We start from the raw sequence: 25,098 nt of genomic DNA, 5'->3' as shown, positions 1-25,098 counted from the left end.
ATGAACGAGCTGCTGCCTACTTCCTCCTTCTCCTCCTGTGCTTACTTCCTCCTCCTCCTCCTCTGCCTACTTCCTGCTCTTCCTCCTCCTCTGCCTACTTCCTCCTCCTCCTCCTCCTCGCTTGTGTTGGTGGTTGATGCATGCGTGAGTGAGTGAGTGAGGAGATATTGCATGACGACGGGGGAGGGGAGGAGGGAGGGGGAGATGTCCTAACCCTGCCCTCTCCGCCTCCCCCGGTGTTGCCAGAAGCCAGAGCGGCGGCGCGGGCCACATCACCCGCCATTAACCTAGATGGGGGGGAGGGGAGAGGTATATGCCGCCTCCATTCCTGCCTGATACGCTTTCTAAGCAACACTGGTGCTGGTGGGTGTACGGATGCTCCTACGGTTGTTTCTCCCTCTGTTCATCCCAATTTTACGGCTCTCGCGTGTGCCCATGTGCCTCTCCCAGCCTCCTAGTGTGGCCCGTGCCTCTCCCAGCCTTCCAGTATGTACTCTGCCTCTCCCAGCCTCCTAGTGTAGCCCGTGCCTCTCCCAGCCTTCTAGTATGTACTTTGCCTCTCCCAGCCTCCAGGTGTGCTCCGTGCCTCTCCCAGCCTTCCAGTATGTACTCTGCCTCTCCCAGCCTCCTAGTGTGGCCCGTGCCTCTCCCAGCCTTCTAGTATGTACTTTGCATCTCCCAGCCTCCTAGTGTGTCCCGTGCCTCTCCCAGCCTTCTAGTATGTACTTTGCATCTCCCAGCCTCCAGGTGTGTCCCGTGCCTCTCCCAGCCTCCAGGTAGTGCGCCTCTACCTCTTCCCTTCCACCAACATACACCCTCGATTGGGCGTTCAGGCATCGCCTTCTGTTACCTCTTGACATCCGGTTTATTCCTGCCAGTTGAGTCAACACCTGTTGCTCTCGTAATTACCCTGTGTGTGTGTGTGTGTGTGTGTGTGTGTGTGTGTGTGTGTGTGTGTGTGTGTGTGTTGATACTTGTTCTCATTTCTCCATTAACTCGATAGCGACAGGAAGAGACGAAACTACGGCCCGATGTCCTTGCATCCACTCCCGAGGTGTCGTGTATAATTAAACGAAACTAGAGCGCTGCTCGTTCCAAATCAAGCACGAGAGACCATTTGGTAGTTTCTCCTGACCGCGTTCTCATGTTCAGTTCATTAACAGCACGTCACCCATCCCTCCCCCATATAGCACATCATTCCAATGTACTCTATCCCTGTGCACGCCTCTCACTCACCTGAATGTTCGGCAGAAGGAAGAAGTGGTTGCCGAGTGAGAGCTTGTTTGGTCCATCTTTCTTATCGTCTCACGTGCTTCGGGCTCGTGAATCCGTAGATTTGATGGTTGTTACCGAACTCCGCCTGCAGCAGGTTACACCAAAAGAGTGAAAAGTCGCATTTGTCGAAGCTGTAATCCTTGGGAGCACAGTCTCGTGAAAAAGAAATTTCCACTCCTAAGGTGCCCACATGTCCCTGCTGCTGGAAGTAGTGTAGCCATGGGCTGCAGGAGCTTCTGTGGGGGAGATCTTGGGTAACACCAGGACTCATAGAAAGAGATCTGAAGGTAATTGTATATCAGGTAAGAAGCAAATAATTCACTTTGTGTCTGAATTATTTCCATTCTTTGACTGAAATGCGTATTATGAAGAACGAATGGTAGACTTGAATTACAAGAGCGTTTATTATTATGAAATGAATTACCGTAAGTTTTAAATGTACGTATATGTGTTGAGGTCTCGACTCTTCAGTGGCCCAGGAGTTGAGATATTCCCGAGTCTTGGCTCCAGATTCAGGGATTCCTGGATTCTAGCCCAAGAATGGGGTTGGATTCCATAGATCATGGCTCGGGATCTGGTGTGGGAGGAATCCCCCGCCGAGTATTGACCCCTAGTAGATTCGGGGATGCGATTAATGGCAGCACTGTGGTGTTGGGGAGGGTGGCGAGTCTTGTGCCTGGGGTGTGGCCTGGGGCCAACCCGGGGTTGCAGGCTGGAGGCTCTGATAACTCGGCGTCATGACCTGGGGAAAGTTGCTGGAGTGTGGGAGGTGGTGGAGGAGGAGGAGGAGGAGGAGGATGACGAGACCTTCGGCTCTTACTGCAGGCCGGGGTTCACACACCTCTTGAACCCGGCCACCCGCCGAACCGGTATTAAGTGCACGGCTGTAGTTGTGGCTGTAAATTATTGTCGAGTGTTACACCCACTTTCCCCATTCGGTTTTTATGTTCCTGTTGGCCATCTCTCAGTGTATGGCGAGTTTGGTAGCGTGTGTATGTAGCAGAGTGTGGTATGGTGACGTCTTTAACGTATGTGTATGTACGGGTTGGTTTAGTTAATGGCTTGCTTTGCCACACACACACACACACACACACACATACTTGCAGATGCCTCCGTCTCCAGCCAACCCTGGACTGTGGTACACTCACGAGTTTTGCTCCTCTCTGACTCTTAAAATCTTAAATAGCGCTTCACTGCAGCGGCGGCGAGGGTAAAGGTGCAGAAAAATACAATTTGGCGATTTTACACCGCCTTGGGTAAGGTGGTAGTTACCGTAGTGGTGGAGGAGTGGCGGAGACGAACAAGATGATGATAGGGTTCACGTGCTGGGCCCGGGGGATGGGCACCTGCTGTGACTGACAGACTCAGGGAGGGACGGACGGGAATGGTTGGATGAGATCATTTTTCTTGTCGGTCATTCACACGTGCCTTCTTGTCGGAAAAAAAAAAAGGCTTGGCCTTCAGTGAGGTCATGTGTGGGTGGAGGAGTAACCTTAACGTATGATACGCGGGGAGGTGGGCGCGCCCAAGCAGGCTCCGTCGCACTGGTAGGGAAGGATCCTCCGCAAACTCACTTCCTGCCTTGAGTACTGTGGGGCGGAAACAGCACGGGCGGTAGAGGGGTTGCTTCTGCTCCGGGGATGGTGAAAGGGGTTTGCTGCTGGCAGAGGGTGTGTGTGTGTCAGGTAGGGACCAGAGTACCGTCCTCGTTGCCCTCGCGTCACGGAGGCGCCTCGTCTTGTGCTCCTAAGAAAGTGGCACCAGGTCAGAGGCCTGGTCGTCAGAGCCAAGGCTCGTAACGGCGTGTGCACTTGGATGAGGGAAGGCGTGGCTTTCACTATGTGACCTCTGACCTGACCTATGCAGGAGTGACTTACTTGCAACATCAGGCTGCCTGTATGGTGGGTTGTCACTGTAGTGTCCCTCTTTCCGATATGTGACGTCTGTTGGCGACAGTAGTGGACAGCAGTGGATGTCACTGGTCTGTAAAGATCTGGACGGACTGAATTAGAAAGTACCTCAGTTGAACCCAAGATTAGGTCTGGGTGGAGTGGGCAAGATGCTATACTATACCTAACTGTGTGACTGTAGAAAGGACCAAGAATCTTGATGAAAATACAAGACCTACTAGACCATACAGACAGTACTCGGGAAGCCTCTGCCTCGCTTGACTATGGGCAGCTCAAGGGTGGGGCCCGTTGTGATGTTACTTTCTTTCCTTACACCGCTCAACTTTAGGACTCTTGTATTTTTTTTTCTCGCGTCTTTCTTAACAACTGCGACCTGACGCTTCGTAAACAAAAAAAATCTTTTTTTTCTTTTGTTTTCTTTTTTTCTTCAAGTCTTACATTCTTCTGTCCATCCTGCTGTTTTCTTTTTTTCTTTTTCTCCCCTCTAAACTATCCCACCCGAACCCAGAAAATCTTTTTTTTTCTTTTGTTTTCTTTTTTCCTTCAAGTCTTACATTCTTCTTTCCATCCTGCTGTTTTATCTTTTTTTCCCCCTCTAAACCATCCCACCCGAACCCCGGGATTTTATCATTTAAGGTCTTGTTTGAGTGAGGATTATCATCCTTGGGAGGAGCCTCGGACATTGGATCGAAAAAAAACAAAAGTCTAGCACGACTGGGAGATGGTGGCGAGTGTGATGCAATAAACTGGTGTTGTGTAGTCCGTCCAAGCAGTAGGGGGACTGGCTGTCGGTAGGATGGTAAAGTACAACAGGTGGGTCATCTGCCGTGTCTGACACACACACACACACACACACACACACACACAATCCGAGTAGTAAAGCAATAAAGTAGATTGCCTGGCGAGGGAGGAGGAGGAGGGCAGAGAGAAAAAGACAAGCCAAACACATCAGTCTTCATGCACCAGCCCACACTACCGCATGATGATAGGTCACGGACGGTAATATGATGGGTTAGGGTCGTGCCGTTGATGGATGCTGCTCCGCGCCGTAATTGTAGCGGAGGCTGGTGGTAGCAGACTGGTCGTCGCCGCGCGTTGACGGTCGGGAGTCAGGACCTGGCGGGTGTGTGGGTGCTGGTGATGGTGGTAGGCGCTACATTACCCGGTCAGATGTCAGTGCCAAGGGACAGGGAATGGTCCCTCCCTGTGATTGATGTCCACTGGGCTTCCCTTTCTCTGCTCTGCTTCGTTCTATGCGCATTCAATTTGGGCCACAATCTCTGATTGCATATATATATATATATATATATATATATATATATATATATATATATATATATATATATAAACAAATATAGGTACGATGAGATACTTGCATGGGATGTGGAGGGAGGAGTGGGTGTCAGGAGGTCTGACATGGTTCCCCAAGTTCTGTGTATCAGCCAGCAGCTATTACCCTACGCTTCTCACGCAGGTCAGCCTCTCACGCTCTCAACAACTACCCCACATCCCACGCCGCCCCTCACACGCCCCACTTTATCGTACAAGAGACAGCGGCAGAGGCTTTCTTCATTCACGTCAATGTGGGCGGCTGGGAACGTACTACCTCTCTGTGTATTTACCGCAGGTGTGTTTATTTGCCACGCCTTTGATGGTCACACGCCGCCGGCATGGACGCTTTGTGGTCCCCGTGATCTGCCGTCTTGCACGCCCTCACCATCTCCTCCTCACTTGGTCTGGACCCACCCACCCGCTCACTCACCAGCCCTCGCCTCGGGTATGGATCCTGGCCCACAGTCACTCCCACTGTGATCTGTAGCCCTCACCCTCCCGACATCCATAGTCCATGATCTACATCTGACCAGACACCTGCACTGCACACCGCATGCAAGAACAGTAACTCGGCTGGACTCCATCAGTCGACCACACCGTACTCCCTCCTGCTACCGCTCCTCGCCGCAGATGAAGACCTTGATCTAGACTCCCCGTGTGTAATTCACATGCTGTCCGGCCTAGGCCACAGTTTTGTGTGCGCGGAGACACTTGGCAGAAGGTTGTTGGGTCAGCCATGAGTGGTGGAGAGCAGTCGTGGTGTACGGTGCAGCTTTGTGTACATGGTAGACCTCTTGATGTGAGAGGCTGCCAGGTGTTCGCTCCAGTGTAGTGATGTGTGACGCCTGGGGATTTGCTAAGAACGCTGGAAAAGAAATCCCGTAGCGAAGGAAAAACGTTATTGTCATTGTTTGCGGTAACAATACTTTGTCTCGTTTACCCAAGAATGTGCAGAGTTATGTATTATTAAGTAATAATAGTGTGCCCCTGTAATCTTGAGTGAAAGCACATACACATTCAGGTAGTTAGCTGAACAACCCCAGGAATCGAATCATTTACGGGGTTTTTTTTTGCATCTTCGAGGTTGCGCTCCACACGGCAGCAGGGTAAGGTAGGCTTTATTTATGGAGGACGGGCAGGTTCCCACCACCGCTGTTCTCTTCTCAGTCCGCTGACGATGACAGAGCCACGTCGGAGGTATAGCCTCTCGCTTACGGTGTTACCGCATGAACCCGGGAACTCCAAATTCTCCATATAGTATAGTCAACACAGGCACTGTCAAGCCCTTTGAGTTGCAATCCAGTATTTACGCGAGAAACATCAGGCCGCTGGGAGCGAACAAATCCCCCGGATGATCCTACAGTGTATTATACTCCTGACTGCACACACACGTTGGTGTCAGTTCATGCTGATGGGTCGTAAGCAAACCATAGCGCGACGGAGACCAAGCTGCTGCCTCTTGGGTAACGACAGCATTAGCATAATGACGGCAGAGTTAGCGGTTTGTGTGTGTGTGTGTGTGTGTGTGTGTGTGTGTGTGTGTGTGTGTGTGTGTGTGTGTAACGAAAGGACTGGCACGCCAGAAGTATAGGGTTACGTCACACACACACACACACACACACAGAAACATTAACATTCCTGAGGGAAGTGTGCTAGCCTAGTCACTTTCATTCTTAGTTATGAGGAAGGTAGGTTGGCTTTGGTGGCGGCAGCGGCAGTAATGTCATGTGTGTGGTGATACCAGAGCCTAGGGTGATGTTAACGGATATAGAGTGGTTAGCGATTGGTATGGCGACACCGTAGACTGGTCGCCTTGCTGGCGAAACCCACCCTTTTTATACGTAGCGGTTGGGATGCGAGTCTCTGGGTTTGTCCGCCGCCTGTGCGGTCGGTGGCCCAACGTTCCCCACCGCATATTCTAATCGTTTTCATGTAACAATGGCGGTGTGTGACTTCAGAATATACTCGTGAGTAGTTTTGATGCCTAGCATCTCATCCATCCCGCCCCGCCCTCCACTCACGTCTTGAAGAACGAGTTGGGTGAGTTGGAATATTAAGTCGTTCGTATTATTCACCATTTCCATCAAGTGTAGAGCTTGAACTTGTTGCCGTTCTAAGACTTACTTCTCTCCGGTGACAAAGATATATATATATATATATATATATATATATATATATATATATATATATATATATATATATTATTTATTATACTTTGTCGCTGTCTCCTGCGTTAGCGAGGTAGCGCAAGGAAACAGACGAAAGAATGGCCCAACCCACCCACATACACGTCCCCACACGCACATATACATACCTATACATTTCAACGTATACTTATGTATACATACACAGGCACATACATATATACACATGTACATAATTCATACTTGCTGCCTTTATTCATTTCGTCGCCACCCGGCCACACATGAAATGATACCCCCCTCCCCCCGCACGCGCGCGAGGTAGCGCTAGGAAAAGACAAGAAAGGCCACATTCGTTTACACTCACTCTCTAGCTGTCATGTGTAATGCACCGAAACCACAGCTCCCTTTCCACAACCAGGCCCCACAAAACTTTCCATGGTTTACCCCAGACGCTTCACATGCTCTGGTTCAATCCATTGACAGAACGTCGACCCCGGTATACCTTGTCTCTCCCCTGATGATGTGATTATTACACGAAAATGCACTTGGGAACTTATCGTGTTTCATTTTCCCTGTGGACTCATGGGAATATACTCGATCACGCGCAAAATTGTGACCCTTTCCAGTTAGCGAGGTAGCGTTAAGAACAGAGGACTAAGCCTTTGAGGGAATATCTTCTCTTGGCCCCCTTCTCTGTTCCTTCTTATGGAAAATTAGAAACGAGAGGGGGAGGATTTCCAGCTCCCCGCTCCCTCCTCTTTTAGTCGCCTTCTACGACTCGCAGGGAATACGTGGGAAGTATTCTTTCTCCCCTATTCCCATCGATATATATATATATATATATATATATATATATATATATATATATATATATATATATATATATATATATATATATAAAGTTTGGCCTGTCAGATGAAATATTTTAGCTTTAATTTCTACCGCACTCATGATTGATGTCTGGCAGGGGAGATAGATAGGTTTTACATGCAGAGCGCAGGAGATGATACCTTGTTGCGTTGAGACGTACCATGAGTGAGGTAGGCAGTGTGGGGGCCTTGATGGTGATTAGCTTCCTAAGTACTGATTGCCCTGGCGCAGGCGGCCGCCATCACAACATAGCTAAAGGACGCTTTCTCTGAGGGTGACGTAGGCAGACAGCATCCCGCCTGTCGATGATGGATCCTGAAGGTCGACACACACTCTCTCTGGTTAGAGGCCTGCCACAAGAGCTGCGAATTGATGATGCACAACTCTTGCCTATCCCGTGGGCAAGCGACGCAAGCGAAAATAGTGCATTGAATGGTCTGTCAGGTCTTTGGTTTCGAGGATTCGAGTTGCAAGTTACGTCGAGTGAAAATTGTAAACAAAAAAACTTGGACGGCATTGAGTGAATATTTAGTAGTTTACTCCGTAAATGAGTAGTGTACAAGAACATTGAAAGACAGTGATTGGATTGTGTATCTGAGGAAAATATTTACTAATTTACACCGTAAATGATTAGTGTACAAGAACGTTGAACGACAGTGATTGGATTATGTCTCTAGATATATAAACTCCCTGACTGTAGGTCAGTCACGTATATAATGTTGCAGGGCGGGAGAGCAGCTTTGTTGCCAGAGTTTTATATTTGTTCTGTAGTTAGCCAGTATAGGTTGTGGCTAGGATGGGCTGCGTATTGTCTGCACCGATGCCGCAACCCGTTGAGGGCCGACGAATGCACGATGCGCCTCTCATGTCTCTGGGAAGGACAGATGTCTGCAGTCATGGCTTCCCTCTTATTGTCAGGGGATGCTCAGTGCGGTACAAGATACAGTGATCATGATATAATATTGATGATGATAATAACGATAATTATATTGATTGCAGTAGTAGTAATGTTAAAAATAATGATAATGATAATGATAATGATACTACTATTGAAGACCTACTATCGGCAGTTAACGAAATGAAAATAGACAAAATGACAAGCCCAGATAAGTTTTATGCGAAGACAATGCACGAGCGAAAAATGCGATAGTTGATTTAGCCCTTGCCTGCTCTGGTCAATAATTCACTTCTTACGGGAAAAGTTCTAGATGAATGGAAGTTTGCTAATGTAGCACCGATACGAAAAAAAAAAGGTAATCATTCCCAAAAATTATCATCCACTTAAACTTAACGTCTGAAGTTTGAAAACGTATGGAAACATCATTTGATACAGAAATGTAAACCATTTAGAGAACCATCGCTTAATAAACGATTCTTAGCGTAGTTTTCAATGAAATCGCTCATGTCTGACAAATTTGCTTGATTTATTTTATGACACAATCAACATGTATGATAAAAGTAAAAACAGTTTATGTCAACTGTCTAGATTTTCTAAAAGACATTCGATGTGGCTCCGCATCAGAGGTTATAAGCGTAACTTGAAGTCCCATAGTATTGATGGGGTTGTACTTCGGTGGATAGGAAATGGGTTGGCTGGCGGTGAACAGAGTTGTGATCAATGGCCAAACCTAGAACGGTTTGACGTAACAAGTGGTGTACCGCAAGGACCAGTGTTTGGACCGGGTCTTAGTTTAGCAATAAGGTCTGCAGTGTAAGTTTGATCAAAGTTCGTAATGACGCTAGGCTGGGAAATAAGTCTACTAATGAACTCGAACTTATACAGCTTCAAGCTGACGTAGGCAAACTGATGGACTGAGTTCGCAAATGAAAAGGTATTCATGATATCGAAAATTGTAAAGTTTGACACATCGGTAAGAAAAACGAAAAGGCAAAGTGTAGTATGAATTTTGTTGAACTGCAAAAGGAAAATGAGGAAAACGACTTGGGCGTGATAATCTCGGGTGACTTAAAAACCAAGGAAGCTGTGCAAAGAAACAGTGAAGAGAGCCAACAATTTTTTTAGATTGATGGGTAGGGTTTTCGAAATATAATCTTGGGAAATTGTCCTTACTCTTTACGATTCGTTGGTGCGTCCCCGTCTTGAATCTTGTGTTCGGGTTTGGTCACCATACTTGATAAAAAGACATAGACAGAATAGAGAGAGTACAACTTCGAGCTACCCAAGGTGATTCCCGTTCTTAGAAACCAGTCCCATGAGAACCGACTATATACAACGTGAATCTGCTTAGCTCAGAAAATTAGACTAGAGGATGATAAGAGGTGATATACAACAAAATAATCAAACTTATGAAAAGCTTTGATAATCTTGATCTAACAAGGTACTTATGAAGACTTGATTCGCCTGATTGCACTCGTAGTAATGTGTCTAGACTTCTGGGAAATCGCTTTACCTCAGTGAGGTAAAGTTCTTTTTCTTCATCAGGATTTTGAACTTGGAATGATTTACCAAATGACGTGGTTGAAAGCAGTACTACACATACGTATAGAGGTAGACTTAATAAATGTATCGCTTCAAGTCTTCGACTACCATTATTTGCTCCTCCTTGAACGCTTTGACAACTTGCAAGTTTTTAACCGAATTCTCTGTACGCCTTCCAACTTTTGCCACACTAATGTGTGAGTTTCTAAAATCTTCCGCTACCACAAACGACAACCTCGAAGGAGCCCAATGTTTTTGTTTGAATTCCTTTATATTCCTCTGTATTCTTACTTCTATTACAACAACAACCATCATTGCTACTGTTACCACTACTAGTAATAATAATGATAATAATGATGTCAGAAGTGGTGCGGACAAGAAGCGGGAGACCACATTAGAGATGGAAGGATGGGGTGAAAGACATTTTGAATGCCTGGGGCCCGAACATGCATGAGGATGAAAGGCGTGCACGGGATAGAGTGAATTGGAACGATGGGGTTGTATACCGGAGGCGACTGTCTTTCAGTGTACTGAACCAGAGCATGTGAAGCGACCATGGGAAACCATGTAAAAGTTTGTGGGGCCTGGTTGTTCAGTATAGGGGGCCTGTGGTTTCGGTGCGTTGCACTTGATAGAGAATGAGAGAATGTATGTGAGCGAATGCTTTCTTTCTTCGTCAGTTCCTGGAGCTACCTCGTTAACGCGAGAAACGGCAAAGCAGTATGAAAAAACCTCATGATAGTAATGATAATTATTATTATTATTATTATTATTATTATTATTATTATTATTATTATTATTATTGTTATTATTGTTGTTATTATTGTAGAAATAATGATAAACGCTTTAATTGATTTACTGCAGCCAAAGACCGAAAATATCTAGAGGAAACATGGGCAGACAGCGGAGCTGTAAAAACGAGACTTGTTAAGCAAACATTTGGGTGACAGAGTCGTGTGTATTGATGATGTTCACGATGGCTGGAGTGGGGCGAGCGACTCTTGTAGCGGTCTTAATGAACATGATGCCGTTGTGGTGCCCTCCTACAGCTTAGAGAGACGAGGGGACTGCAGTGCACCTCAGGTAGTTTCAGGCACAGCACTGGAGATAAGAGATCTATTCTTGCGAGAAAAGAGTGTCTCATTTCGTGCCGGTGAGGGAGAGGGGATTGGCCACACCGACTCACCTCCACCGCCGGTAGATTGTCTATGTACAGAGCGACGCCCAGCTGGGCATCACCGCCAATGGTCCGACACTGGAACTGTCTCGTTACTGAGGTTAATTAATGAAGCTGTGTCTATCCCCTGCGGGTGGGAGTGCATCCCTAGTCCATCCTCAGCTGCGGGTTCTGATCTCACATGTTGGCCAGTCCTGTTACGTTTGGATCCCACGTGAATAAACATCTCATCCATCGGCAGCTGCAGAGTCTCTCATCTGTTTACGTCTGGATCGAGCCTTGATTAGACACCTCATTTCATCGATCCTGAACACGACTTTGATGATGGAAGCCACCACGTTCCGGAAGGTGTGCGTCATCCCCTGGCCTGGGTCTCGATCCCTCAAGTTTGATGACAACCATTGCTGAATCGCCTTTGAAGATAATGAGAACTGATGAGAGGGGTCCAGGACAAGAGAGATGTTTATAGGGACGATCCATTGTAAGATTCGTAGTTCGTGGACTCGGCTTAAGCACGAAGAGGGACATCGGATGAGGTGTCCTCATAGTCCATACGTCCATCCCAGACTTAGTCCTCTAATCATTAGCTTTAACGTATCACGTGTGAATATCAGGTCTTGTTCAGCGGTCGAGGAGGACATTGTGTCCCCTTAATTCGTTCCCTCATTCTCTGTGACATGTCATCTCACGGGATACTTAATCTCTAGGTTTGAAATCCCGTTTGATTTCGTTTAGGACATGAAATTTCTACTTTACTCATATCACGTGTTGGCGGTATTCCATGCCTCTCTGATGTTACTGTACCCCCGTCTAGCTATGTTTCGACCCGTTTTTGTATACTTTGCATTGTTGATTTTACTTCATATAGTGCTTCACTGTCTGTACTCGGAAACTGTCGTCTCTTGAGGTTAAGAGTTTGACCTCACTATGCGGAGTAGCAGATGTACTGTGATGAGTTGGATGACACTCTGTCACCAGCACCAAAGGCCAGTAATTTATGTGGACCCTACCTGACACAGGTGCAGGCGTGTGAAGATGTCAGACGTTGCTGATCACCCCAGTTGACTGGCGGGTACAACAGCTGTTGGCGTGGGGTGTGTGTGTGTGACGACTCGTGTCCTGGGGTGCTAGGCACACCCTGTGTCTGTGACTTGGGAACGAGGGGGCGTGCGTTTCCCTGCTGACCAAACAGTGATCCCACACTGGCAAAGGCGGACACACATGCCACCCAGGGTTGAGTGGCGCGACCACTCCTCCACTTTAGTTTATAAATCCCGTGGAGTTTGTAACGGTTATCTTACTTTATCTTACTTATCGTTCCCAAAGAAAGGGAGATTCGTCGTTTCATCAATATTCAGCCTTGTAACGAACATGGTGTTCCTTCTGTTCGAGGTTGTACTTGAAGCGGAAGTTGTAGAGGAGCACAGGAGCCAAGATGTGTGTGTGTGTGTGTCGATATTGACGCTAGAACAAACAGCGTAGGCCCGCGCACTCGCACTCAACCAGCTGATCACACAAAGTTCCTCCGTGATACCCTTCACTCACGCCCAGTCCCACCAGCTTGTGGAGCTTACACTTCCTTTAGCTGTGCGCCGGACACTTGCTGGGTGGCGAGAGAGGCGATGGGCGGGGATAGATTGGCGGTAGGTGAACCCTGATCACCTACCAAGCTTGCAATACGTGATCTTTGAACATTAGGCAAGGCTTCTCCAGACTGTTTGACTTGTATTGGTCAATGGTAAGTGGTTCCATGTGAAGAACGGTCTGCTGCAGGGGTTTGCGATGTCACCATGGCTGTTTGATTTGTTTATAGATAGGCGATGAGGGTGGTAAATGCAAGGGTCTTGGAGAGAGGAGTGGGTGTGCAGTCTGTCGGGGGTGAGAGTTAGTTGTTGTCTGCTGATGACACGGTGCTGGTGGCAGATTGGAGTGAGAAACTGCAGAAGCTACTTTTTGAGTTTAGGAGGATGTGTGAACGGGAAAAGTCGAGAGTAAATGTGAATAAAAGGCATGTCATTAGGTTTGGCAGTGAAGAGAGACATGTTATTTGGTGCGTGGGTTTGAACGGGGAGAGAACCTCAAGGACGTAAAGTGTTTTAGGCATCTGGGAGATGGGTATGGCAGCGAATGGAACAATGGGAGGTGAGGTGAACCATAGGGTGGGTGAGAGGGCAAAAGGTCCTAGGGCGCATTGAGGAGTGCGTGGGAAAAGAGGCCACAGTCTATAAGGGCAGAGATGGGTGTTTGATGGTATAGGAGTTCCGTCGGTGCTGTATGGAAGCGAGGCGTGGGCCCAAGGTGAAGACGTGAGAAGAGAGTGGATGTATTGAAAATGAAATGTTGGAGGACAGTATGTGGTGTGAGGAGGGATGATAGGGTAAGAGACAGAGGTGTGGGAACGAGAAAGTATGTGTGAGGAGCTGATGAGGGTTTGCTGTAATGGTTTGGACAAGGGAAGAGATGACTAAGACGTTATACATGCCAGAAGTGGAGGGAACAAGGGAAAGGGGGAAAAAGCAAGGCGGAGGTGGAAGGGCGGAGTGAAAGATGCTGGTGTGAAGGTTCGGGGCCTGAACATACAGGAGTGTTGTGAGGTGTGGAGCGATGTGGTACGCCGAGGCATATGAAGCAGTAGGGGGAAGGCAGACCCAAGGTCCAAGCGAGGTGGTCTGTCATAGAAAATGAAAAAAAATTAGTCCCCCTTGAAAGCAGCGGAAGAAAAGGATAGCAAAGCAAAGGGTAGGGTCATTGGGTGAGTGAGGGGTACTTTTGAGAGACACGGTTTCATCCAGGAGAGAGAGAGAGAGAGAGAGAGAGAGAGAGAGAGAGAGAGAGAGAGAGAGAGAGAGAGAGAGAGAGAGTTGCCATATCGATTGATAAAACTACCGGAATCATTGTGTTGAAGGGACCTTAGGAACTGACTTAATGCTTCACTAATCTGAAGATCACACGATGAGGTGGATCGAGGAAGAGGAAATCGTTTCGGTCAGCGTCGAGACTGCCTTTCGATAGATGGACATATTAAGACGTATAAATAGATACACGCGACGCAGCCTGGGGTATGCCTCTGGAACATGGCCTACATAACGCAGGGAGTAAAGAACTGCTGAAGGATATCTCAGGGGGCTACAGCAAGGGTGTTGTCAGGATTAATTTAAAGTAATTTTGTAAAGCTCTGGAAAGTGCTGGAATGAATTCCCATTAGGCCACAGTGACTGTAACATAACCCTTTGTTCTCTGAAATCCTTAGATACTGCAAAACCAGAAGACATGTCAGAGGATAGCAAGGAAAGTATCAGAGAAGGCGCGGGGGAACATTTCTCCAGCCTGAGAGTAATGGACAGTTGGAATCAGCCGTGCGAAGATGGTGTATGATGAAAATAGGATGGAAAGAGATGGCGAGTCCGCGTGTAAATAGCTGCCTCCCTGTATGATATACAGCTAGCTGACCACGCCTCACTTGTTACGAATGATATGGGGGTTGGATAGGGGTACATGTGGGATGAGAGGCGCGCACATGGTGGATAGAGAGGGGTAGCATTGTGAGAGAGGGGAAGGGTAACATGTGGATAGAGAGGGGGGTGCGTGCAGATGAGAGGGGTAGCATGAAGGGTGAGAGGGAGAACGCGAAGGGTGAGAGGGGTAGCATGAAAGATGAGTGTGGTAGAGGGAGAGGAGAGGAGAGAGAAGGTACTGCAGAGGAGCAGATGAGACTCGGAACCAACGCGGCCCCCTTCCTGTGTCGTCTTCTGAACCTGTAGCTTCGTTCGTCTCCCACCTCACCACCGCTGGGGGTAAGGGCAAGCGAACCAAATGGCTGAAACATGCTGAAGGGTGATTTTGGTCAATGATTCCCCCAAGAAGTGAAGGGTGTTAGTGTGTCATCCTCGGTATGGTAAGAGGCCTCGGTCCGGTGAGATACGTAGCCTCACTGTGATGAGGTAAATAGCCTCGCTGTGATGAAGTGGGTTAAGAGGCCTCAGTACGGTGAGGTAAGCTAGCCTCACTGTGGAGGGGTACGGAGCGCCTCCTTGTGATGAGGTGAGAAGACTGACTAATGGTTTGGTAAGAGGCCTCAGTACGGTGAAGTAAGAAGCCTCACTTGAGCGAGATACGAAGCCTAGGAGTTAAAGAGTTCAGTCGAGAGGATGGCAGGATGCCTAACAGTGTTTTGATTCCACTCCGCCAATGTTATACAGCGTGGTCCTTCATGCTTTATCTTGGTGTGGTGCCATGTATGACCCTGTCAAGGCGTATCATGAAAGTCTAGTGTGTGTGTTTGTTGGTGATTCGCACAGAAATGATACGGTTGGATCCTTTGTGCTGATGTTGGAGGTGGGGGGCCAGTTATATCAATGCGGACGTTGCTAGTTGCTCTGCACATTTGCCTCTCGCTTTTGCTTACGCGGTTTCCCCCCCGCCCAGCGTTGTAGTTGTACCTCCGTGCCGGGACTACGTAACACTGTGGGTCATTAAGGAACCTTGATGTAAAAGATCGGCAGTCCAAGACCGTATCAAAACTTGAAGATAACGGTGACGTGGCCAGCTTCAGTCTCGTGTGTCTCAGGTTTTTAAGATGGAAAGATAAAACGTCATTGTTAGATTTCTCTTGCCCCCCTTCTTTTTCCCATTATTTTGCACAGAACAGTCAACGTCTTCCATTGACTTGACGCTGATGGGAGTAGGAATATATATATTTTTTTTTCTTTTTGCACGGCCTTGTGGAAGCCATCAGTCATGAGTAGACTGTAAGAGCCACCCACAAAATATACGGTACTGCCTCTCCGATCGTGCGCACCGACTCCTGCTGTGGGATGTGGCGAATCAGGCTCAGGAAATCTGTTGAAGGCATTTGCCGAGGCTGGAAAATAAAAAAAATAGGCCAGCTTAATTAGCGCGGACGTAACTTGGGAATATATTGGCTCCACATTTTCGTCGACGTAGTGTTGCGTCTGTGACTATGTCATTCCCGGGACTGTGTAGGAGTGACAGTGTGCCATGCAGTTATGTTGTGCTGGTGGTAACATGGTGGGGCCGCGATGCCACTTACTGTAGCCAAGTGGCGGAACTCCCTCAGTGGAAGACCTTGAGGGCTGCAGCAAGACCCCCTCACCGTCACCGTCACCTTGTCTGGTGTTGTTTCCCGTGGCCGACGCCCCTCCATTGTGCACGCCACATTGTTCTGCGCCTCCTCCACCGCTATCCCTCTGTTCCTTTTTTAATTGTTTCCACAAGATGGATGGTTCCCTCTCACTACCGGCCGACAGCTTGTCTCCTTTGTGTCTCGTCCCAGCCCACCACCGGCCACAGCCATCTGAGACCTCTTCCCTCTCATCCATGCACCGTCGGATCTGCAGGACGCATGTCCTCACTATTCACCTCATGCTCTTCGTTCTATCCAAGCCGTATAGTTGTCAGCGCGTCCCTCCTGTCGTCGCGCACGCACCATCAGTGTTGTGTGCCCTTACCTCTCCACTTCCCTCTGTAACGCTTCACGTATCCCCAGTCTTCCTCGCACATCCCACTACCCTCTCTCCTGCTCGTCATATGCCCCAGCACCTCGCCATCGTACATCACTCTGCCTTCATCACACGCCACCCCCACATCCCACTATCCTGCCGCACCCACCAATCCCAGCAGCCCACACCACAGTCCAACATCGAGCACGACATGGCTTGCCCCCGTGAAGCACTCGCTGCCTCACCATAACTGGTGAGGAGGATAAACATGACGTATGATAACTAATACCCCCTCACCTGCACACTTCTTCCCCCGGGTGTACACGTGGTACCGACTTCACATGCATACAGGATTTAGGCTGTATTGCTGAGGTTTCAACTTGCGTAGGAATCTGTTTACTGTATTTTTGTTTCTTTTTTTTTTTACAATGAATGCCAAATGATGCTTACACGACGACTTAAGAAGTAAAGGGAAATGAAGTGTGATAAGAAGAGGGATGAGCAGTCTAGCCGTGACCTAGTCCTGTTCCTGTTAGATAGGGGGACCACTACCATGGGGGGGGGACACAGTCGTGACACCTGGGAGTGTAGCGCCTGCACGTCACACTCACACACCTGCCCGTCTGTCACGCCTCCATCACCGCCTATAGCCCACAACCAGTGTGCGCCCGTAAGTGACTCAAGCGTGGGTCGTTGTGGTGTCTGTTTTTTTTTTCTTTTCTTTCACTGCCAAGCCTTGGAATTTTAACCTTCTCATAGTATCAACTACGACCTGCCTATGTGTGAAAGCCAAGCTTTTTACCGAAACTTATGACTATTATTACTGACTTTTCGTTCCTTATTGTTCTATATCTCAAGCCATAAGTTTGATTAAGGTCATATTTCGATGATGGCTTGCTCGTGACTCGGGACTTCGATATAGAATAAAACCGTGTTGCGTGTCAGACCTGTAATGGTGTTGTGAGACTGATGCATCAGCGGGTGGGTCGTGGTTGGAGCAGCTGTGGGCGTGCTGTACACACACACACACACACACACACACACACACACACACACACACACACACACACATGATCATGGCCTCCGTTATGTACTTCCTAAAACTCATGCTTTGCGAATGTGAGTTGCTTGATGGCCTCACGTGCGGTGGGCAATCGTAACATGGAGGCAGCTTGGGCTAACATAGCGTACAGGTGTTTGGCCCGGTGCGTGTGTGTGAGGTTGTGGATGTCTGCCACGGTTATTGCGTGTAACTCGTCTTTCTGACACACGAAGGAAGTTAAGACTACAAGGCTTGACTCGTGAGAGATGCTAGTACTTCTCCTGGAGGTGTAGACTGACTGGACTCGTTTTGTTCCTCTGTCTTTAGTAGGATCGGTGCATAATGATGATGATTGTAGAGGAACGTGTGCTGAAACACGATACCCCTGGGTATCAGTAGATGTTAGAGTGTGTGGTAGTAAGTAGAAGGGGAGTGGATGGTTGGGTATGAGCAAGAGTGCATGGCTAGGGGTGGAGTGAGGCAGATCAGTGGCAGGGCTGCTCCCTCCTCCTCCTCCACCATCAACTCACCACCAGAGGAGTATATACGTCAGTGAGAGACAACCCTGTTATAAATTCCTTCAGTTGTTTAACCCTCACACAATCATGGTTATATTTGCCTCATGTTTTTTCGGAGGTCTTCGTTGTTGAAGATGACGTTCGCCTTCGTAGATCTGGACACACCACTGCTGCAGGAGAGACGCGCCCTACTACTGCTGCTAAGCGCACCTCAGTGGGGCGGGCTGCAGTTACCATTGCCTCGAAACACACGACGATAATCATGTGGTGGCTCAGCATTCCCTCCCGCCTCGCTGCCCGGCCGGCCACCAATACGCTCCCCCTCTCATTCCTGTCGTCTGTTTGTGACGGACGCCATTAAGAGAAGAAATGTATCGCTTTGAAAATTGCATTATGGTGAAGTACGTATGGGGACTGCGTGGTTTTTTTTTTATAGACGTTGTATCATTTTGTTATAAAGTGCGCTCGGGTCCCGGAGGTTTGGTAGACCGTGGAGACTAGGTGCTGCCTGGGGCGTAGTGTATTAATTATAATGAAATGAGACCATGATGCTCTGAGGTCGCTCGATGAAATTGATGGGCGTTGTTCACATCCATCACGTGACAGAAGCCAGCGAGGGAGGGAGACGAAAATGATTAGAACTGGGGATAATTTTGACGCGTGTTGTCCACGTGGACCCGCGTGACTCTTTTTACACCAGGGCGAGACAGGGGTGGAGTGCCACCGTCATCATGGAAGCTTGACCGCTGGTAAACAGTGTGTGTGTGTGTGTGTGTGTGTGTGTGTGATACCCGGCTGGCGGGGAGGTTGTCATCCATTCAAAGGTTCTCCACCAGTCAAGCGTCCTGGAGATGTCATCTTTACAGACATTCTCGACGTCAGATCAAGTTACCTGTCAAGCTTTTTTTTTTTGATTGATATGTATATTTCTCGTGGTGATTATTGGAAGCTGTCTGGCGCAGAGGGAAATGATGGACGGAAAGGAACAACTTATTTGTCCCATTTGTTACTGTGCCGAGGTATAAGGTTTGTGCACTGACACTTGTACCCATACAGTAAGAAACATTTGTCTGTGTGTGTGTGTGTGTGTGTGTGTGTGTGTGTGTGTGTGTGTGTGTGTGTGTGCTGCGCGCTGGACATTATATATAGCTGTGGATGACTTGCATTCATGCCCCACTGCTGTTGTACATCTGTGGTTGGCTGTTGTATTCATCACCCACTGCTGTTGTGTAGCTGTGGCTGGCTTTGCTTTCATGCTCCACTGCTGTTATATAGCTGTGGCTGGCTGTTCCACTCATCCCCCAATGCTCTTACTTAACTGTGGTTGGCTGTTGCATTCATCACCCCTTGCTGTTGTATAGCTGTGTCTGGCTGTTACATTTACCACTCATTTATCTCGGTCCTCCTGAAGTGTGCTTAATAACGTCAACATCTGCTGCCTACACTTTTAGTCGCTGTCTGGCCATCTGCCTCCGTTCCACACTACATTCGTTTTCATTTTTACTGCTTATTCGTAAAAGAAAAGGGACCCCCATGAATAGACAGTAGTAACTGTTCGACACTCTTGTAAGCATTCATTCACCTTATTTTCTAACCATTATATTCAGGGTTGAGCAACCTCATTAATGCATTTTAAAAGATCCGACAGCGTTATTGATCATATATCGTATCTAGACTTAGAGAGTATGGTAAAAAAAATTTAAATGCCCATTTGCACCCTCTTCTGCGAGACATTTTTTTTTTTTTAGATCTTCAAAACTTACCCCATATTTCCCTCACCTTACTAGCCTCAGTCTATTCTGCCATATGTATGGGATCCAACGCCTCTACATATATCACACCACTTCGTATCCCAACTGTTGTCTCTCTCTCCAGCAGCTCCTCCACGATAGTTCCTAGTTGACAGTGTTCTTTTATAATGTTCGGGCACATGGAACTCTTCCTCTCTTCCACACGTTGTGATGCGCTAGTGCTTTACATCCTTTCGTTAGAAAATATACTTGCAAGAATTCAGCAGGGTTTTTCTCGTTGTGGTGTGTGCAACTACGAATTTGATGTGGCAGGATATGATGGTACAGTCCGCTTGGTTGGTAAACTGGTTTGTTTATAGTCATTCCTCGAAGTAAACCAGTGTTTTTGCATCAGACCAGCAAATCATTTGTGAACAGTCTTTGACACCGCAATCTGTCAGAACTTAACGAGATTCGACCAAAGAACGAGATTCAGGCAGTTACCACTGTATACAGTCTGTCATCAGTTCCTCACTCCAGTACCGCCGCCATGTAAGCGCTACACCACTCGAACTCTCCGCGTAATGTAGAATATCGTGAAAGCTCATCACGTACCCTTATTCCCGCCTAAGACAAGTCACTTGGTTCTGAGTGAGGCTCGAGCCGGAAGCGTACCCAACACAGGACCGTACTACGTGACTGGCTGTCACCACCCATCTGTTCTTGGAATACAGTAATTGAACGCTAAAGACGCTGTCTAGCTCAAAGATCGAACTTTTGTTTTTGACTTGCGGTCTTGATGGCTCTCCCTGTTGTATGGTACAGCGGCGAGCTACCGTGATAATGATGAATCATTCCCGGACCGAGAAGCAAGCGAGAGTGCTCAGTAACTTGAAGTTATTGTGCTAAGGAAAGAGAAGGTTGGTAGGTGATGTGTTGCCTCACCCGTGTCGGGGATATGTCAGCCAACACACGCATGTTTCGGTCGCATCGCCTCGCCCGCTGCCGCCTTTAACTCGATGTAACTAGAGTCATGGCGTGCGCTTCACGCCTGATGAGACATTTGGGACTTATTCCTGCCAGTGTGAGGATCAAGCCAGTAACAGCACCACACTGTAGTTCCCCGCGGGGCGGCTTGACTCCTCCGCCGGACAGAAGACTGTCAACGGGCATTCATGCCGTACGATCGTAGCCCAACCATGGACCGAGGCGTTTACCCTCCAGCTCCTAAACTATTAACTTGACGTAAACACTCCTTACTAACTCGGCTAAATTAAACCGTTGTCTGCCTTGCTTGCTTGCTTGTGAGGTCAGAGAGAAACTTGTCTATCGCCGGGATTATGTGGTGGGTCGTTCATAAACATCTTCCCGCAGTAACATGACGTGTTCGCCACCTGCCGTCAGCAGCAGCCTGCAGGTTAGCTGTTTCTGGCGTCCAGAGAAATTTCTCCATATCTGAGGCTTTCTATTATTTTTTGACTTGTTCTTTCTCATGTACGAGGTAGTGCCAAGAACATACGGAGAACATCCACGTTTGTTCACATGCAGTATCTAGCTGTCAATATGATAGTCAGCATAATTATCTCTTAATAATGATAATGATAATAATTATTATTTTTATTGATATTATTATCATTATTATTATTGTTATTATTATTATTATTATTATTATTATTATTAGTAGTAGTAGTAGTAGTAGTAGTAGTATTATAACGTGTAAGTTAGAGTCTAACACTGGTTTTTCTCTGAATCTGTTAAATCTTTTAACTCTGTCAGTTTGTTGAGGTTTACCGTGCACACCTGAGCAAGATTTTAAGGATTCAGTTGGTCATGAGACCAGAAATAAGCCTGTCCACATAAGATTCTATTTGTTGGTAAAACATATGTATATATATTCGTGCCATGACTTCTGTCTCCACACACACACACACACTGAACTGACCTGTTCCTAAGAAGAAACTTTAAAACTTTTAAGTCATAATGGATGAGTCTCTCTCTCTCTCTCTCTCTCTCTCTCTCTCTCTCTCTCTCTCTCTCTCTCTCTCTCTCTCTCTCTCTTCTCTCTCTCTCTCTCAGTGACAAAGTGAGACGTATTATGCTCGATGTGTTACCGCGGCAGGGGGTTTTATGACACCTCCACTACACTTGTTTTTAATTTGCTCTCGCTCGTTAAGGAAACTTCCAGGTTGTGTGTGATGAGGCTCTTGTGTGTCAGCATGCGTGTGAATGCGTCTCTCATGTTCACAAGCGACTAACTAATGCCATGTTTGTTTTCCAGTGGGGCGCGGATCACCATCAACCAGGAGGGCGAGAAGAAAGCCATCAGGTGCAGTTACAGCCGTGACGGGCGCACCCCTGGCGTGTACTACCCTGCCGAGCCGCGGCCAGCCCACCAGCAGAAGCAGGACGGCAGTAGCAGTTGGAAGGAGGCTTGGAACAGCCTTCTGGAGCGCGTGGTCGCCACCCTACGGCAGCCCATCTCCCGTGCCGGACAGTACCTGGCCGGCCTCTCTTCTTCTCCGAACAACAACAACACAGTCGACACCACGAAGAACTCGGCGGCCTCCAAGATGTCTGGCGCCAAGAAGAACACGCCGGCGCCGGCCTTACACAAAGTTATCATGGTGGGGTCTGGAGGTGTGGGCAAGTCTGCCCTCACCCTACAGTTTATGTACGATGAGGTTAGTGCGTCACCTTTGTCCTCACTCACTCGCACTGGCCTCACTCTGGCCTATGAAAATTATGTCTCACTATGGTTCATTAGACTATCCCTCTTTGGCTTACCGGTTCGCTGTCCTCCCCAACCTACACTGTGTCTTTCCTGCCTTGCATTGACGTTTACAGTAACCTTCCTAGCGTTCATCCTGACCTTCACATCTTCCTGGGGCTTACTGCGACCTTTCTGCCCTCCTCGGAAGTTCATTAGATCCTAAGTGCATCTTTCAGATTCGTCGTGTCATTGGAGCTAACGTAGTGTTGACCTTGCTGCTTTCTTCAGCTTTATCGTCGCTCCAGACTTAACAGGGTTCGTTTTGAGCTTTGTCTCGTTTTCAGGCTTGATATGAACTTTGTTCAGTCATTTTTCATTTGTGCCGGTGTCCCCGGCAAATTTATTGTGCTCATCCTGTGAGCGGTAGCGCAAAAGGATTACAGGAGTCACAAAGGGTCTTACTCAGACTCCACTAGGTTAATATTACATGTTACCATTTCGTATTTCAGTACATGCATTACATAGTTTCATATGGTAAGTCAGATCTTTGACCCTTGCCTTAATCAGGTTCATTTTGACGTTACTGCCTTACCTAGGCTTACTTTGACTCTCCTGCTTAACCCAGGTTTACTTTGACTTTCCTGCTTAACCCAGGTTTACTCATGACTCAATTTCTTTACTCATGTTCACTGGCTCTGGCCATGCTCAGGTTCACCATGACTTCCCTTCCTTATTGAGGTTCCTTGTCTCTCATGCCTTATTTATCTTCATTTTAGCCATTGTCTCAGTCCTGCGTATGTTGTAGCGATGTAGCACATGGGGGTCCTCCATGTTTCTCTGCTACCCTCAGCTTCCTCCAACTCATATGGTGTCTGATCACTTTAGGTGTTTGTATTGGGTGCTTCTCACGCTGTACTTAAGCTGACCCCTGATCTTCCCCATGGGTAAGTCCCGAGACCCATATAGTCAAGATTAGGCTGTCAACATTGTGATCATGGTGTGGCATTAGTCCTCCCCCCTTTTAACTGGGGATTAAGGCACTCCCTACTGGCGCTACAGAAAAATGGCTGGCCATTGTCGGCTCAGTAATGTGAAGGTCTATTTCAGTTTGGGCCATAACGTGTGAAGTAACGGGGCATAGATTTTCGGTGGGGGGGGGAAAGTGAGCGGTAATGGTGCATTCTGATGCACTGTGAGTGTGATTTGGGCTATACTGGACAGTCCCAGTTTGGGTCACCTGTTGTACTGTAATTGGGATTAACTGAAATGTAAAAGTCCGATAAAGTGATTATTTTGTATCGTTCGATGGTAACCAGTTATTTTAGATCTTTTGAGTGACGGGACGATCCTTGAACACAGCGATACAATCTTTGAACGCAACGGTACGATCCTTGAGCACGACGGTACGGTCCTAGAAGACAACGGTACGGTACTTGATCATGACGGTACGATCCTTGAACACACCGGTGCAGTACTTGATCATGATGGTACGATTCTAGAACACAACGGCATGTTACTTTATCTTGACGATACGATCCTTGAACACCACGTTACGTTACTTGATCATGACGGTACGGTCCATGAGTACTAGGTTACGGTACTTGATCAAGACGGTACGATCCTTGAACATAGTGTAATGGTACTTCATGACGGTACGATCTTTGAACACCGTGCAACGGTGCTTGATCATGACGGTACGATCTTTGAACACCGTGCAACGGTGCTTGATCATGACGGTACGATCTTTGAACACCGTGCAACGGTGCTTGATCATGACGGTACGATCTTTGATCACCGTGGAACGGTGCTTGATCATGACGGTACGATCTTTGATCACCGTGGAACGGTGCTTGATCATGACGGTACGATCTTTGAACACCGTGCAACGGTGCTTGATCATGACGGTACGATCTTTGATCACCGTGCAACGGTGCTTGATCATGGCGGTACGATCTTTGAACACCGTGCAACGGTGCTTGATCATGACGGTACGATCCTTGAGCACAAGGGCAGGACACCCTTGAGCAGGAGGGCATGACGCTGGGGCGTGATGGTTTGAAGCCCTTAATCCGACCTTTACGGGTCAGGTCAAAGGCCAAGCTCATCGTTATCAAGGACTCAGTCATCGCCCGGTCATGCTTAAAGGATCAGTGTAGCTTGCTTATAATATTAGACTTTATTCACCATATCATGTTCATGATATTAGACATATATTCACCTTATTAGACGTAAGGATTTTTTTTTTTTTTTTTTTTTTTTTTGAGCACACTGTGTGTAGCTGGAGGTTATAGCTAGTGTGAGGTGACAGACTACGGCACACAAGGACTACCCTCCTGGCCTCAGGTAGTCTGGCTCTCCCGGCCTCGTACGGCGATAGGATGCCATTAACATAGTGTGATGTCACTGAAGAAAATCATGGGAAATTATTAAGGTCATTGGTATTTTTCACCGAGGTATGTCGGCGGAAATCAGCGGTGTATTAATAAAAGGC

The 25,098-nt window shown here is 47.7% G+C and overlaps 1 protein-coding gene across 6 annotated transcripts in view; it reads left to right on the top strand.

Moving 5' to 3' along the window:
- The window catches only part of Rala (Ras-like protein A), a 307,573-nt gene that overhangs the window by 133,334 nt on the left and 149,141 nt on the right, over window positions 1-25,098 (top strand). For all 6 annotated transcript variants that reach the window (XM_071693528.1, XM_071693537.1, XM_071693509.1 and 3 more), the window contains one exon: window positions 22,176-22,578. In XM_071693528.1, the coding sequence (XP_071549629.1) occupies window positions 22,176-22,578 (403 nt within the window). The remainder of the gene's footprint in view (window positions 1-22,175; window positions 22,579-25,098) is intronic.

Source organism: Panulirus ornatus, chromosome 4 (genome assembly GCF_036320965.1).
Source record: "Panulirus ornatus isolate Po-2019 chromosome 4, ASM3632096v1, whole genome shotgun sequence".
In the NCBI taxonomy this organism is placed as follows: Eukaryota; Metazoa; Arthropoda; class Malacostraca; order Decapoda; family Palinuridae; genus Panulirus; species Panulirus ornatus.
This window is presented reverse-complemented; position numbering and strand designations above follow the sequence as displayed.